Source organism: Gopherus evgoodei, chromosome 3 (assembly GCF_007399415.2).
Source record: "Gopherus evgoodei ecotype Sinaloan lineage chromosome 3, rGopEvg1_v1.p, whole genome shotgun sequence".
Classification (NCBI taxonomy): Eukaryota; Metazoa; Chordata; order Testudines; family Testudinidae; genus Gopherus; species Gopherus evgoodei.
In genome coordinates, this window is record NC_044324.1 from 162,817,579 (window position 1) to 162,834,967 (window position 17,389).

A 17,389-nucleotide genomic window follows, 5' to 3' on the forward strand; every position below is an offset into this window, starting at 1 on the left:
TCCTGACTGTGCCTGCAAGCCCTGCTGTAACCTGTGTTCCTGTTGTCCAATAAACCTTCTGTTTTACTGGCTGGCTAAGAGTCACTGTGGGTCCCAGGAAGAGGGGTGCAGGACCGGACTCCCCCACACTCCGTGACAACTGGTGGCAGCGGCGGGAGATACTGCACCCCGTGGACGGCGCTTCCTGCAGTAAGTGACTGGGAAGCAGTAAAACGAAGGGGTGGTTAACCCCTGGGAGTGTGTGCCCAGTGAGAAGGACTTTGCAGTAACAGGGTCCCCCGGGGGATTGCAGCGAGCTGTCCCAGGGGCGGAGGAGTCTGCAGCTCGACCCTGGCAGAGAGGTGGTGACCTCACGAAGGGCTGGTGCACTAGGGGTCTCCCTGGAAACCGTGGGGAGCGGCGAGCACCCCGGCCTGTGAGTGGCAAGCAGGAAGATGTATGCCAGGCGGCGCAAGTGCGACCTGCTGGAGCTATGCAAGCAGAGGGGGCTGCGCCCGGGGAGACGCACCAAGGACCAGCTGATTGCCCAGCTGGAGCAGGGAGACCGCATGAATGAACGGAGCCCTGTCTCTGAGGGAAGCAGCCGGGCAGATGCAGCGCAGGCACCTTTGTCCCCGCTGGGAGTGGTCAGCCGGTGGACGAGGGCTTCCCGAGACCCCCCCTTCCTAGGCCTAGGGGAAGGGTGGGGAGGAGCCCAGTGAATACCGACGGCACCGTGACATCCCCGGCCAGCAGGGGATCCTCCCGGCGAAGCTCACCCCTCAGCAGGGGATCCTCCCGGCAACGCTCGGCATCCGTGGAGCGGATGCGGCTGGAATATGAAAGGGAGCTGAAACGGGAGGAGCTCGAGTTTAAGAGGCAAGAGCTGGAGGAGAAGGCGAACCAGCATAAACATGAGGAGAACCAGCGCCAGCGTGAGTGGGAGGAGAAGGAGAACCAGCGCCAGCGTGAGCGGGAGGAGAAGGAGAACCAGCGTAAACATGAGCGGGAGGAGAAGGAGAACCAGCGTAAACATGAGTGGGAGGAGAAGGAGAACCAGCGTAAACATGAGCGGGAGGAGAAGGAGAAACAGCATAAACATGAGCTGGATCTGGCCCAGCTGAGGAGAAGTGAGGCCCCGGCTGCAGTGAGTGAGGGGGGACCCAAGCCTACAAAGAGCTTTGATAAGCACTTGCTGCCCCGGCATAAGGAGGGGGAGGACATAGATACCTTCCTGACGGCCTTTGAGAATGCCTGCGAGCTGCACAGGGTTGACCCTGCAGACAGGATCGCAGTTCTCACCCCTTTACTGGACTCCGCAGCCGTGGAGGTGTACAGCCGACTGAAAGGGGCGGAGGCAGGGGACTACGAACTGTTCACACAGGCCCTGCTCCGCGAGTTTGGGCTGACTCTTAAGAGGTACCGGAAAAAGTTCCGGAGCCAGCGTAAAACCCGTGAGGTCACATACCTACAACTGGTCAACCGGGCGCAGGGGTATGCCCGCAAGTGGACAGCTGGGGCCCAAACTAAAGAGGACCTGCTTGACCTATTCATACTGGAGCACCTGTACAAGCAGTGCCCGTCCGACCTGAGGCTGTGGTTGATGGACCAGAAGCCGGAGAACCCACAGCATGCAGGCCAGCTGGCCGACCAATTTGTGGACAGTCGGGCAGGGGATGGCAGGGAGGAGTCTCGAAGGAGCAGGCCTGCCTCAACGCAGAGAGAGAGTCATCATGGGATCTCCCAAAGGGGGCCTATGGAGAACCCCCCCAAAAGGGGAACATCCAGCGTCAGGTCCCTCCGACCCACTCAAGGGGACCCACGAGACATGGGCTGCTATCACTGTGGCCAACGAGGTCACATACGGGCCCAGTGCCCCAAGCTCAGGGACAGACCAAGCAGACCCAACCCGCAGAGGGTGGACTGGGTAAAAACCCAATCGGAGGAGGGGCTACATTCCCAGGAAAGGGGGGCTGGCAACATACCACCTGTGGATGCTCCAGGCTCCGGGTTTTTGGTTTGCCAGGTGGGCGCGGGGCTGCCCCTCCGGAAAGAGTGCATTGTTTCCCTGGAAGTAGATGGGAGGAAGGTCACTGGGTACTGGGACACGGGCGCAGAGGTGACGCTGGCCCGGCCCGAGGTGGTGGCCTCAGATCGGATGGTGCCCGACACCTACCTGACCCTGATGGGCGTGGGCGGGACCCCATTCAGGGTACCCGTGGCAAGGGTACACCTGAAATGGGGGACCAAGGAGGACCCCAAGGATGTGGGAGTACACCAATATTTGCCCACTGACGTGTTAATGGGAGGGGACCTCGAGGACTGGCCTAGTAACACCCAGAGTGCCCTGGTCGTGACTCGTAGTCAGAGTCGGCAAAGGGCACTGCACCCCGACAACGGGGAAGGTACTCGACCCGAGGTGCAGGACCCTAACCCAGGGAGCGGGGAACGCACAGGGGCACGGTTCAGAGAGGCTGCAGCCTCAGACCCCGCCAGCAAGAGAGAGCCGGTCCCCATCCCTGTCCCAGCTGCTGAGTTCCAGGCCGAGTTGCAGAAAGATCCCTCCTTGCGGAAGCTCAGGGACCGGGCTGACCTTAGTGCGGTACAGACCATGATGAGAGGTTGCAAGGAGAGGTTCCTGTGGGAGAAGGGGTTCCTGTACCGAGAATGGGCTCCCCTAGGGGAAGTAGAGTCATGGGGGATCAGGAGGCAGCTGGTGGTTCCCCAGAAGTTCCGTCACAAGCTGTTGTACCTGGCCCATGACATCCCTCTCGCAGGGCACCAGGGAATCCGGCGCACCAGGCAGAGACTACTACAGAACTTTTACTGGCCTGGGGTCTTTACCCATGTCCGACAGTACTGCCAATCCTGTGACCCTTGCCAGAGGGTGGGGAAGGCCCAGGACAAGGGGAAAGCGGCTTTGAGGCCTTTACCCATCATAGAGGAACCTTTCCAGAAGGTGGCCATGGACATAGTGGGACCCCTCAGCAAGACGACCCGGTCAGGGAAGAAATACATCCTGGTGGTGGTGGATTTTGCCACTCGCTACCCCGAGGCGGTGGCCTTGTCCTCTATTGAAGCAGACACAGTGGCAGATGCGCTGCTGACAATTTTCAGCTAGGTGGGGTTCCCCAAGGAGGTCTTAACGGACCAGGGGTCCAACTTCATGTCGGCCCTGCTCCGGTCTTTATAGCAGAAATGTGGGGTCCAGCACAACTGGGCCTCAGCGTATCACCCCCAGTCCAACGGGCTGGTAGAAAGGTTCAACGAGACGCTGAAGATGATGCTAAAAACATTTATGAACCAGCACCCGCAGGATTGGGACAAGTACTTACCTCACCTGCTGTTCGCGTACAGGGAGGTACCCCAGGAATCTACCGGGTTTTCACCTTTCGAACTGTTGTATGGAAGGCGGGTAAGGGGGCCCCTAGACCTGATGAGGGACGAATGGGAGGGGAAGGCCGCTCCCGAGGGAGAGTCAGTGGTGGAGTATGTCCTGACTTTCCGGGAAAGACTGGCCGAGCTCATGGGCCTGGCCAGGGAGAATCTGGCCCGAGCCCAGAGGAGGCAGAAGGTCTGGTATGACTGCACGGCACGAGCCCGTGCCTTTGCCACCGGGGATCAGGTGATGGTTCTCATCCCCCGTGAGGAGAAACAAACTCCAGGCCGCCTGGGAAGGGCCCTTCAAGGTTATCAAGTAACTGAATGAGGTAAACTATGTGGTGGAGCTGTCAAACCGGGCACATCACCGTCGGGTGTACCATGTGAACATGATGAAACCATACTATGACAGGGGGAATGTGGTGTTGGCCGTGTGTGGACATTGGGAGGGGCAGGGAGATGACCCCTTAGTAGATCTATTCCCTGGGACAAAAGCTGGTTCCCCCCTGGAGGCGATTCCCCTCTCTGATCAACTGACCCCGGGCCAGCACGCTGAGATCAGGAGGGTGCTGCATCTATACCGACAGCTGTTTTCCAACCAGCCTGGACGCACTAATTTGACTGTCCACCGGGTGGAGACCGGGTCACATCCCCCTATAAGATGCTCCCCTTTTCGGGTCACTGGTAAAACTGCCCAGGATCTTGAAAGAGAGGTCAGGGACATGCTGGCTTTGGGGGTGATCCAGCCGTCTTCCAGCCCTTGGGCCTCGCCAGTGGTGCTGGTCCCCAAGAAGGATGGGTCAATCCGGTTCTGTGTGGACTATCGAAAGCTCAATGCCATCACCGTATCTGGTGCCTACCCTATGCCCAGGCCTGACGAGCTCCTAGACAAGCTGGGAGGTGCTCGGTACCTCACCACTATGGATCTTACCAAAGGCTACTGGCAAGTGCCGCTGGACACAGATGCCAGGCTGAAATCGGCCTTTATCACCCCTCTGGGGCTCTATGAGTTTCTGACCCTGCCCTTCGGCCTCAAGGGAGCGCCGGCCACCTTCCAGCGCCTGGTGGATCAGCTACTGCGGGGGATGGAGAGTTTTGCCGTGGCGTATATTGACGACATCTGCGTCTTCAGCCAGACCTGGGAGGACCACATGTCCCAGGTTAAACAAGTCCTGGACCGACTCCGAAAGGCTGGGTTAACAGTAAAGGCTGAGAAGTGCAAGGTGGGGATGGCTGAAGTATCTTACCTGGGCCATCGGGTGGGGAGCGGCTGCCTGAAGCCAGAACCAGCCAAGGTGGAGGTGATCAGAGACTGGCCTGCTCCCCAAACCAAAAAGCAGGTCCAGGCCTTTATTGGGATGGCGGGGTACTATCGAAGGTTCGTGCCCCACTTTAGTGCCATAGCCGGCCCCATCACTGAACTGTGCAAAAAGGGGAAGCCAGACAAGGTGATCTGGACTGAGCAGTGCCAGGAGGCTTTCCGGTCGCTGAAGGAGGCTCTGGCTAGTGGCCCAGTTCTGGCAAACCCAGATTTTGACAAACCCGTTATGGTGTTCACCGATGCCTCAGACACGGGACTGGGGGCGGTGTTAATGCAGGAGGATGAAAAGGGGGAGAGACACCCCATCGTGTACCTGAGTAAGAAGCTGCTACCCCAGGAACAAAGCTACGCGGCCATCGAGAAGGAATGCCTGGCCATGGTGTGGACCCTTAAGAAGCTAGAGCCATATCTCTTTGGGCGACACTTCACGGTGTACACCGACCACTCTCCCCTGACCTGGCTGCACCAGATGAAAGGAGCCAACGCCAAGCTCCTGAGGTGGAGCCTGCTCCTGCAGGACTATGACATGGACGTGGTTCATGTGAAGGGAAGTGCCAACCTGACAGCGGATGCGTTGTCCCGGAGAGGGGGCCCTGAACTTCCCCAGGTCACTGGGCAGAGTGACCCTGCTCAGTTCAGTCTCGAAGGGGGGAGAGATGTGATGGAGTAGGGGCTGTCTGTGTGGGGAGTGGGAGAGCAGGGGAGGACTTTAGGGGATGGATGATGCCAGGGCCTGTAACCTGAGCTAGGTAAGGGAGGGGAAAGGTCAACACCTTTGCCCGGGAAGGGGACAAAGAAAGGGAGTGGCAGGAGGGAAGCAGTTTGAGTTTGGGCTTGGGGCTGGATGGGCAGAATTCAGGGTATCCTAGCTAGGATCCAAGCACCCTGAAAGCCCAGAAGGACTCGGTGGAGGGGTCCTGACTGTGCCTGCAAGCCCTGCTGTAACCTGTGTTCCTGTTGTCCAATAAACCTTCTGTTTTACTGGCTGGCTAAGAGTCACTGTGGGTCCCAGGAAGAGGGGTGCAGGACCGGACTCCCCCACACTCCGTGACAATTGGTAGCTAAATGGATCAAGCCATGCATCATAGAGCCATAGAATGTGTCAGATGCTCATGTTCCAGACAACATCAAGGCACACTTCACAAGATCCATGGAAACTTTGTGGGAAGAAAGAGCTTGTGCTTCCACCACAGAGACCTTCAGGGCAGCAACATGGTTGTTGGTTTATATCTTTATTGCACACTGTACAGTCGGCTTTCTATCCTCTGCAGAGGACTCCTTTGGCATGAGGGTGCTGCAGGCAGTGGTCTAGTAATAGCATTGCCATTTTAGGCAATTAACTCGGGGGGTCTTTCCTATCTCATTCCGTTTTTCTTATCCCTCCCTACTTCTTTTCATTGCTCACTACATCTCATACATATCAAAATTGTGGGAGATGGGCTGCAGAATGACAAAATTTCCTATCCATTAATTTTCTTTCTGCTAACAGCATTTCCCACAATTCTACCCTCACTGGCTGGCTTCCTAGCCAAAGGACAGTATTTAATTTTGATAGTTTTGATAGTTTTGCTTCAGTCTATACCCTATACCCTACCCCCTAATGTTACTAATCATATTCTGTGGGTTTTTACACAGCTTTGGAATGAATCATCTGGCAGCAGGCTGGAGAAGGGGGCATGGCTGTCACGAGCTGTGCTACAGCTTTGAATTGCGTCTGGAAAATGTAGACAGGAGGAGAATAGCCTGTATGTATCACAGTTGTGACAGACATTTCTAGTAGGAATAAAATTGCTGTGTGAGAACCGGTTTTGAAGTGTCCAAAGTGGACCCTCCTGCTTCTCTCAGAACTCACTCCACCAGTGCTCAGGAAGTCTCAGCAGCATCTGTAAGGAATATTTTGATTATGCACATATGTAAAGCAATCACCTGAGGTTCTATTCACACGTTTACAATGCATTATGCAATCATTGAAACCTCCAGATTGGATGCTGTATTTGGTAAGGCTGTTACAATCCCTATTCTCCTAAGACTCTGAGCCTCACCATAAGTAGAATATGCATATGGACAATCACTCAAAAAAGAAAGGAAAGTTACTTACCTGGGTAACTGGAGTTTTTTAGGTTGTGTTGTCCATATTAATATTCCACGACCTGCCTTCTGTTCCCTTTACCTTGGAGTTCTATATTACTAGGATTCTGCAGCAGAGAGGAAACTGTGTGGTGACTGACCCATTCTGCTCTTCTATGCCCTTGGTGTGGGGCATGAGAACACTCGCCATATATGTGTGGCCATAACAAGTATTGCTGGCCAAAAGACTGGTCTACAGTGCCTGCACATCATAAGTGGAATATGCATATGGATAGCACATCAAAGAATTCCATTTACTGTATGGGTAAATAATGTTCCTTTACTATAAGTGAGTAACACTTTTATACATATAGTGTAGCTATTTAAAATATCCTCCTTTTGAATATATTTTGCTACCATTTTGATGTAAAAATGTGAATTATTTCTGTTTCGATTGTTTCCAGGTGAGAATATCTTTCTGATTTTAGATGGCCCCGTGGATGCAATTTGGATTGAGAATTTAAATTCTGTTTTGGATGATAACAAGACTTTGACTCTAGCTAATGGTGACAGAATTCCTATGTCTCCTACGTGTAAACTGTTATTTGAGGTTCACAACATTGAGAATGCCTCTCCCGCAACAGTTTCTAGAATGGGCATGGTCTATATCAGTTCTTCTGCCCTCAGCTGGAGACCAATTTTACAAGTAAGATTAAGACTGAGGGGAAAGGTATTACTTATTTTTATTTTGTTGTACTTTGTAGGTAGACAAATTTTATGCTTTTTTATTTTGCAGGCATGGCTAAAGAAACGTACGCCTCAAGAAGCTGATATTTTACAGAATTTATATGACAGAAACTTTGAAGCAGCATATACATACATGAAACTAAACCTTAATCCAAAAATGGAGCTTTTAGAATGTAACTACATTATGCAGGTATTGCCATCTAAATACATTCACTTCCTTGAGTACTGATTAAAGTGGCAATACAATTCCATTTCAAAGGAGAGGTTTCAGAGTAGCAGCCATGTTAGTCTGTATCCACAAAAAGAACGGAGTACTTGTGGCACCTTAGAGACTAACAAATTTATTTGAGCATAATTTTTCGTGGGCTACAGCATCCGATGAAATGGGCTGTAGCCCATGAAAACTTATGCTCAAATAAATTTGTTAGTCTCTAAGATGCCACAAGTACTCCTGTTCATTTCAAAGGAATATATCCTGGCAGCTCCACACTGGCTTCTTCTGTCAGTTAGAGTTGTATCTTCAATAAGTTCAGATGCTCAAGACTGTTCTAGAACAATGTTTTCCATATTATAACTATGCTTGCCATTCCAGTAATGGGTTTTCCTCTGCACTGCGTCTACATCATGTATGACCAGACCTATTGACCAAGTAAATTTCACTCCCTCTTTTGGGAAAAGTTTCTGTTCATTCAGCCTGCTGGCAGTGTCAGTATTATTTACATTTGTTGCACCATACTACACAGCAAATTAAAACTTTTAAATGTTCTGAGTCAAAATACTTTTATCTTAAGTCTTTCTTTCTTTTTGGAGTACCCGGGTCTCTTGCATGCAACATCTCTTCTCCTGAGCTAAGATCCAACATGACAGAAAAACCCTCACAAATGAAGAGGAAAGCTGAAGGATGCCTCCCCAATTCAGTTACCCTCCAGGCTTGCTTAGTGGGGGGAATTTTGTTCCTTCTGCTTTAACAATGATTTTTCTTCATTTGGATTACCAAGTCCTTTGCCAAGGTTGCCACTGCTGCATCAACTATAGGGAGGATGAACAGAAAATCTTTGGGTTCTAGGATCCTTCTAGAATGTCAAGATTTCCCAAATGAGCTTCTCTTGCATCAGGAGTTTCCCATTTATTAACTTCTTTGAAGGGTGAATATAGTAAGACAGCAAATCAAATTCTGTTTTAATTTTGGATGGAAGGTATTCACTCTTGGCTTTAGCCTGCTTATCCTCTTTGTTTGACATGCTGGCTAATGATCTCAGTGGTGGTCACTACATTCTTCCCCATGGATTCAAACATGTGTGGAGGAAATAACCTTTCCTGCTATCTGGCTCAGCATTATGATCATCTAAACCTGAGAGTTCCCCTTGTTCACGGGAGAAGCTAGAACTCATGGAACTAAATGGAGACCTGGAAAGGCTTTGGGGATTTTATCCCGTGTGACTGGGGTTCCAGTTAGGGTCAACTGCAAAGAATGGGGCAGACAATCCTCCAAAAGCTGGTGGATATTCCAATACTTAGATTTATCAAGCCAGGATAAAAAGCTTCTGTTTATACCTTACTGGTTACTCAGAAGTCCAGACAACACAGTTCCCTTAAAGTGATCCAGCCTCAGGCCTCCATCCAGATACCTAAGTCAAATATGATGATTTCTGAAAATCTTGTTTCATCATAGAAAAGAAAAGGTTCTACCAAACACAAAGGATCGGGCGTATTACCTCCCAGGTTAATGAATGTTTCAGATCTTACCCAAATAAACGCATACAGCCAATTCTTATTAACTAAACTAAAATTTATTAAAAAATGAGAGAGAGAGAATGGTTAAAATCAATATACATACATACAGACATGAGTTTAATTCTTGAGGTTCAAATTCATAGCAGATATGGTGAGCTTTGTAGCTGCAAAGAGTTCCTTTAGAATTTAGTTCATAGGTTATGGTTCAATATCATTTCAGGGCATTCCAGTTTAGGACTGGGATCTCATAGACTCATAGACTCCAGGACTGGAAGGGACCTCGAGAGGTCATCGAGTCCAGTCCCCTGCCCTCATGGCAGGACCAAATATTGTCTAGACCATCCCTAATAGACATTTATCTAACCTACTCTTAAATATCTCCAGAGATGGAGATTCCACAACTTCCCTACGCAATCTATTCCAGTGTTTAACTACCCTGACAGTTAGGAACTTTTTCCTAATGTCCAACCTAAATCTCCCTTGCTGCAGTTTAAGCCCATTGCTTCTTGTTCTATCATTGGAGGCTAAGGTGAACAAGTTTTCTCCCTCCTCCTGATGACACCCTTTTAGATACCTGAAAACTGCTATCAGGTCCCCTCTCAGTCTTCTCTTTTCCAAACTAAACAAACCCAATTCCTTCAGCCTTCCTTCATAGGTCATGTTCTCAAGACCTTTAATCATTCTTGTTGCTCTTCTCTGGACCCTCTCCAATTTCTCCACATCTTTCTTGAAATGCGGTGCCCAGAACTGGACACAATACTCCAGCTGAGGCCTGACCAGCGCAGAGTAAAGCGGAAGAATGACTTCTCATGTCTTGTTTACAACACACCTGTTAATGCATCAAGAATCACGTTTGCTTTCTTTGCAACAGCATCACACTGTTCACTCATATTAAGCTTGTGGTCTACTATGACCCCTAGATCTCTTTCTGCCATACTCCTTCCTAGACAGACTCTTCCCATTCTGTGTGTGTGAAACTGATTGTTCCTTCCTAAGTGGAGCACTTTGCATTTATCTTTATTGAACTTCATCCTGTTTACCTCAGACCATTTCTCCAACTTGTCCAGATCATTTTGAATTTTGACCCTGTCCTCCAAAGCAGTTGCAATCCCTCCCAGTTTGGTATCGTCTGCAAACTTAATAAGCGTACTTTCTATGCCAATATCTAAATCGTTGATGAAGATATTGAACAGAACCGGTCCCAAAACAGACCCCTGCGGAACCCCACTTGTTATACCTTTCCAGCAGGATTGGGAGCCATTAACAACTACTCTCTGAGTATGGTTATCCAGCCAGTTATGCACCCACCTCATAGTAGTCCCATCTAAATTGTACTTTCCTAGTTTATCTATAAGAATATCATGCGAAACCGTATCAAATGCCTTACTAAAGTCTAGGTATATCACATCCACCGCTTCTCCCTTATCCACAAGGCTTGTTATCCTATCAAAGAACGCTATCAGATTAGTTTGACACGATTTGTTCTTTACAAATCCATGCTGACTATTCCCTATCACCTTACCACCTTCCAAGTGTTTGCAGATGATTTCTTTAATTACCTGCTCCATTATCTTCCCTGGCACAGAAGTTAAACTAACTGGTCTGTAGTTTCCTGGGTTGTTTTTATTTCCCTTTTTATAGATGGGCACTATATTTGCCCTTTTCCAGTCTTCTGGAATCTCCCCCGTCTCCCATGATTTCCCAAAGATAATAGTTAGAGGCTCAGATACCTCTTCTATTAACTCCCTGAGTATTCTAGGATGCATTTCATCAGGCCCTGTTGACTTGCAGGCATCTAACTTTTCTAAGTGATTTTTTACTTGCTCTTTTTTTATTTTATCTTCTAAACCTACCCTCCTCCTGTAAGGATTCACTATATTAGACATTCCTTCAGACTTCTCAATGAAGACCGAAACAAAGAAGTCATTAAGCATCTCTGCCATTTCCAAGTCTCCCGTTACTGTTTTCCCCTCCTTACTGAGCAGTGGGCCTACCCTGTCCTTGGTCTTCCTCTTGCTTCTAATGTATTGATAAAAAGTCTTCTTGTTTCCCTTTATTCCAATAGCTAGTTTGAGTTCATTTTGTGCCTTTGCCTTTCTAATCTTGCCTCTGCATTCCTGTGTTATTTGCCTATATTCATCCTTTGTAATCTGACCTAGTTTCCATTTTTTATATGACGCCTTTTTATTTTGTAGGTCACGCAAGATCTTGTGGTTAAGCCAAGGTGGTCTTTTGCCACATTTTCTATCTTTCCTAACCATCGGAATAGCTTGCTTTTGGGCCCTTAATAGCGTCCCTTTGAAAAACTGCCAACTCTCCTCAGTTGTTTTTTCCCTCAGTCTTGATTCCCATGGGACCTTACCTATCAGCTCTCTGAGCTTACCAAAATCTCAGTCCTTATGGCTTAAGCTTCTCCTATATGAAGCCTCAAGCAGATCTGGGATGACAGAATCAGGACCCAATGGTCTTCTATACAGTTTTCTAGCATCCATTTGACCATACAGTCCTGGGTAAACAATAGGCTTTTTATGTAACCTTCTGTTTTCTAAACACCACCAGTAATTAGTTACACAAATTAACATAGGATAATTTATCCATTAGGCAGTCTATTACAAACTTCAAAGAGACATATAGACAATGACATTATTTTACCCAAGATTCATCTAAATGTTAATATTCCCTTTTGATTTCTGAATTAGTAGCTATAGTGACAGACAGGAACTGTCTGTTTACACTCTAAGGCCTAGTTTACACTACGCGTTGAAATCGAATTTAGCAGCGTTAAACCGATTTAACCCTGCACCCGTCCACACAACGAGGCCCTTTTTATCGATATAAAGGGCTCTTTAAACCGGTTTCTGTACTCCTCCCCGACGAGAGGAGTAGCGCTGACATAAGTATTGCCATGTTGGATTAGGGTTAGTAGTGGCTGCAAATCGACGTTATTGGCCTCTGGGCGGTATCCCACAGTGCACCATTGTGACTGCTCTGGAAAGCAGTCTGAACTCGGATGCACTGGCCAGGTAGACAGGAAAAGCCCCGTGAACTTTTGAAATTCATTTCCTGTTTGGCCAGCTTGGAGAGCTCACCAGCATAGGTGACCACGCAGAGCTCATCAGCACAGGTAACAATGCAGTCTCCTTAGAATCAAAAAAGAGCTCCAGCATGGACCGCACAGGAGGTACTGGATCTGATCGCTATATGGGGAGAGGATTCTGTGCTAACAGAACTCCGTTCCAAAAGACGAAATGAAAAAAAATTTGAAAAAATTTCCAAGGCCATGATGGAGAGAGGCCACACCAGGGACTCAGTACAGTGCTGTGTGAACGTTAAGGAGCTCAGACAAGCCTACCAGAAAACCAAAGAAGCAAATGGAAAGTCCAGGGCAGGGCCAAAAACATGCCGCTTCTATGCTGAGTTGCATGCAATTCTAGGGGGGTCCGCCACCACTACCCAACCCCTGTCCATGGATTCTGAGGTGGGGGTGGTAATCTCAGCCATGGCTGAGGATTCTGCAGATGGGGAAGAGGAGGACGAGCTTGTAGAGAGCACGCAGCACTCTGTTCTCCCCAACAGCCAGGAGCTTTTTCTCACCCTGACGGAATTACTCTCCCAGCCCTCCCAAGCAACTATCTCAGACAATGAAGCCATGGAAGGGGACCTCTGGTGAGTGTACCTTGTAAATATAAGACATGGTTTAAAAGCAAACATTTTTTAATGATTAATTTGCCCTGAGGACTTGGGATGCATTCGCGGCCAGTACAGTTACAGGAAAAGTCTGTTAACATGTCTGGGGATGGAGAGGAAATCCTCCAGGGACATCTCCATGAAGCTCTCCTGGAGGTACTCCAAAAACCTTTGCAGAAGGTCTCTGGGCAGCACTGCTTTATTCCGTCCTCCATGGTAGGACACTTGACCACACCACGCATGTAGCAAGTAATCTGGTATCATTGCATGACAAAGCCTAGCTGCGTATGGTCCCGGTGATTGCTGGCATTCAAGCAACATCCATTCTTTATCTCGCTGTGTTATCCTCAGGAGAGTGATATCGTTCACGGTAACCTGGCTGAAATTCAGGAATTTAATTAAGGGGACAGAGATGGCCATTCCTACTGGGCTGTTTGCCTGTGGCTTAAAAGAAATCCTTCCCTGCAGGTAGCCAAGCGGGGGAAATGGGGGGGACGCGATTGGCTCTGAGCTTTTCCACGTTTGGCTAGCAGGGATCTTTCCTGCTACCAGCCACACGGTTGGGTGGGGGGGAAGGCGGGTATATAGCAGTGATCTTCCATGATACCAGCCATGGAGTTGTTTCTGCTGCTGCACATTAACAGGAAAGAAGCAGCACTCAATGGACTGTGCTTGCTATTTGGGAAAGGAGGGCGCTGAATAGATGAAGGCTTCAGAAGACGAAAGACAATGGCTTACCATGGCCGCATGCAAGCCAAATTCTGCTGCTTGGACCTGTGTCTGTGATCTGTAACGCCAAAGCTGCAGGAACTCAATATTAAGATTCAAAATGCGACCTTGTAATGAAAACACCTGTGCTATGTAAGGTGAATAGTGTTGTTCACCGTGAAAGAGTATGACCATTATTCTCTAAAATGTATCTTTTTAAATACTTGTCTCCCTTTCTTCCCTTCCTCATGCAGCTGCAAATTATTCAAGCCTCCCTACTCCGTCCCGAAGGCTATCTCAGATAAAGCGGCGGAAAAAAAAAGACGCAAGAAGAAATGTTTTCGGAAATCATGGAAGTGACCCGCAATGAAAGAGCTCGTCTGAATGAGTGGAAGGACGTGGTAGCAAAGTACAGGAAAGATGCCAGTGACCGTGAGGACAGGAGGGACCAACATGAGGACAGGAGGGACGAACGTGAGGACAGGAGGGATGCTCGAGATGAGAGGTGGTGGCAGGAAGATCAGCGGTGGCGGAATGCAACTCTGGGGCTGCTGCGTGATCAAACTGACATGCTCTGGCATATGGTGGAGCTTCAGGAATGGCAGCAGGATCACAGAATGCCACTGCAGCCGCTATATAACCACCCTCCCCCTACACCATGTTCCTTAGCCTCCTCACCCACCAGACGAGTAAGAACTCATTGGGAGTAGGCTCCATGCACCCGCCCACTCCACCCCAGTGGATAGTCCAACCAAAAGGCTCTCATTATTGTGACATTTTTTTAGTGGCCTTTTCCTTTCCTACTATTCTCCTCCCAAGCCCCACCCAGGCTACCTTGTCAGTTCTCTTCCTCTTTTTATAATTACGTAATAAAGAATACATGATTTTTAAATGAGAGTGACTTTATTTCCTTAGAAAGCAAGCTGTGATCGAAGGGGGAGGTGGCTTACAGGGAATGAGTCAAGCAAGGGGGCGGGGTTTCATCAAGGAGAAACAAATACAACAGTCACACTGTACCCTAGCCAATGATGAAACTGGTTTTCAAAGCTTCTGTAATGCGCACTGCTTCCTGGTGTGCACTTCTAATCACCCTGGTGTCTGGCTGTGTGTAATCAGCGGCCAGGTGATTTGCCTCAGCTTCCCACCCTGCCATAAAGGTCTCCCCCTTACTCTCACAGAGATTGTAGAGCACACAGCAAGCAGCAATAACAATGGGGACATTGGTTTGTCTGAGGTCTGAGCAAGGCAGTAATGTGCGCCAGCGCGACTTTAAACGGCCAAATGCACATTCTACCACCATTCTGCACTTGCTCAGCCTGTAGTTGAACAGCTCCTGACTATGGGGCATGAGTCACTTGTTATGGGGCATGGATCATTTGCTGGTGGATTCTCTGCAACTTGAGGTCTTCAAACCACAATTTGAAGACTTCAGTAACTCGGACATAGGTTAGGGGTTTGTTATAGAAGTGGATGGGTAGGGTTCTGTGGCGTGCTTTGTGCAGGAGGTCAGACTAGATGATCACATTGGTCCCTTCTGACCCTAAAGTCTGTGAGTCTATGAGATTACTGTCCAGGCTGCCTGTGTATGGCTTCATGAGCCATGGCATCAAGGGGTAGGCTGGGTCCCCCAGGATAACGACAGGCATTACAACATCCCCAACTGTTATTTTCTGGTCTGGGAAGTAATTCCCTTGCTGCAGCCGTTTAAACAGAGTAGTGTTCCTGAAGTCACGAGCATCATGAACCCTTCCCAGCCATCCCATGTGGATGTTGGTGAAGTATCCCTTGTGATCCACCAGTGCTTGCAGCACCATGGAAAAGTACCCCTTGCGGTTTATGTACTGGGTGCCCTGGTGCTCTGGTGCCAAGATAGAGATATGGGTTCCATCTATCGCCCCACCACAGTTAGGGAATCTCATTGCAGCAAAGCCATCCACTATGACCTGCACGTTTCCCAGAGTCACAACCTTTCGTAGCAGCAGCTTAGTAATTGCTTTGGCTACTTGCATCACAGTAGCCATCACAGTAGATTTTCCCACTCCAAATTGATTCCCGACTGACCGGTAGCTGTCTGGCATTGCAAGCTTCCAGAGGGCTATTGCCATTCGCTTCTCAACTGTGAGGGCTGCTCTCATCTTGGTATCCTGGCGTTTCAGGGCAGGGGAAAGCAAGTCACAAAGTTCCATGAAAGTGCCATTACGCATGTGAAAGTTTTGCAGCCACTGGGAATTGTCCCACACCTGCAACACTATGTGGTCCCACCAGTCTGTGCTTGTTTCCTGGGCCCAAAATTGGCGTTCAATGGCTAGAACCTGCCCCATTACAAGCAGGATCTCCAAAGCGCAGGGGCCCGCGGTTTGAGAGAATTCTGTGTCCATGTCCTCATCACTCTCGTCGCCGCGCTACCGTAGCCACCGCCTCCTCGCCTGGCTTTGCAGGTCCCAGTTCAGCATTGCTGTCTTGAGCTCAGCAGGGTCCATGCTTGTTGTGCTATGGCGTTTGCACAGTTCACCTAGGAAAAAAGACGCGAAACGGTTGGCTGTACCCAGAACCACCAGCGACAATGTTTTTTGCCCCATCAGGCACTGGGATCTCAACCCAGAATTCCAAGGGCGGGGGAGACTGCGGGAACTATGGGATAGCTATAGGATAGCTACCAACAGTGCAATGCTCAGGAAATCGACACTAGCCTCGGTACATGGACGCACACCGCCGAATTAATGTGCTTAATGTGGTCGCGTGCACTCAGCTTTATACAATCTGTTTTAAAAAACTGGTTTCTGTAAAATCAAAATAATCCTGTACTGTAGACATACCCTAAGATACACACAATTAGTATCACTTCTAGCAATATAGGTTTGCATTTCAAAGTTCTAGCCTGTTTAGCATGAATGGCCCTAATTACCATTTCCATACCTTTCTGCATGACTTTAAAGGTTGGCCTTGGGTCATCCAGCCTGCAAGCTGTTTAACCCTTTCTGGCCATGAGTTATACTTTGCATAAGGTTCGTTGCAATTATATAACTGTGGTAGCAATAATGATTTGCATCATGGTTATATTTTAATCAGACAATGTCACACCTCGTTTTTTGTTGTTGTTTTTAGCTTTTTGGAAAGAGGGTGGTCATTCCTGTTAGGTGACCAGTCTCTTTTCTTGTCTGGTGTTCCCTTGTGGGTTCTAGCCCACAGGGCAGAGGGTGAGAGGGTTATGCACTCTACATCAAGTAAATCAATTTCATACTTGAGAAAGGGATGGAACCTAGGAGCTTTTCCCTTTTTGAGGTGGATTGGACCACTGGATTCAATATGAGTTTTGGACTTACACCTGAAGACTACTTGATTAGTGAGCACTGCCTAGTTTGTGAAGATGTTTGAAGGCATCTCAGTTGGTGTGAAGGGACACAGAGACATCAATAAGCCATGCAGTCTTCTGGAACTTTTGTGTGTGTGCGTGCACGCTTGTGCATGCCTGCGTTCTCTTTGAGGTGATCTGCACTTTGTCTCTTGTACTTTGGCACGTTTCCATGTATTTTTCCTATTCAAGATGGAAGGAGTCAGTGTGTTTTCAAATAGTGTGTTTATTTGTTTTTGGCAGAAAATGTCTGTTACAGATGTGCATTATTTTTTCATCTTCTGCCATAGATTTAAAGACTATGAGCTAGGTTCACAAAAGGTCTTAGACACCTAACTGCTACAGTGATTCACAAAACCTCCACTCAGCTGCTTCCAAACCCTATGTGGGCACTTAAACTCGGTCAGTGTGCT

At 48.7% G+C, this 17,389-nt stretch overlaps 1 protein-coding gene and 1 long non-coding RNA gene across 2 annotated transcripts in view; one reads left to right on the forward strand and one right to left on the reverse strand.

The window, feature by feature from the left end:
• The window catches only part of DNAH8 (dynein axonemal heavy chain 8), a 567,023-nt gene that overhangs the window by 350,775 nt on the left and 198,859 nt on the right, over positions 1 to 17,389 (forward strand). The window contains 2 exon segments of the mRNA XM_030557275.1: positions 7,213 to 7,454; positions 7,545 to 7,685. Of these exon segments, the coding sequence (XP_030413135.1) occupies positions 7,213 to 7,454; positions 7,545 to 7,685 (383 nt within the window).
• LOC115648923 lies at positions 9,865 to 12,066 on the reverse strand. The gene is made up of 3 exons (XR_003999689.1): positions 11,963 to 12,066; positions 11,544 to 11,547; positions 9,865 to 9,876 (listed from the first exon to the last, which is right to left on the reverse strand). It is a non-coding gene; the product is annotated as an uncharacterized LOC115648923 (long non-coding RNA).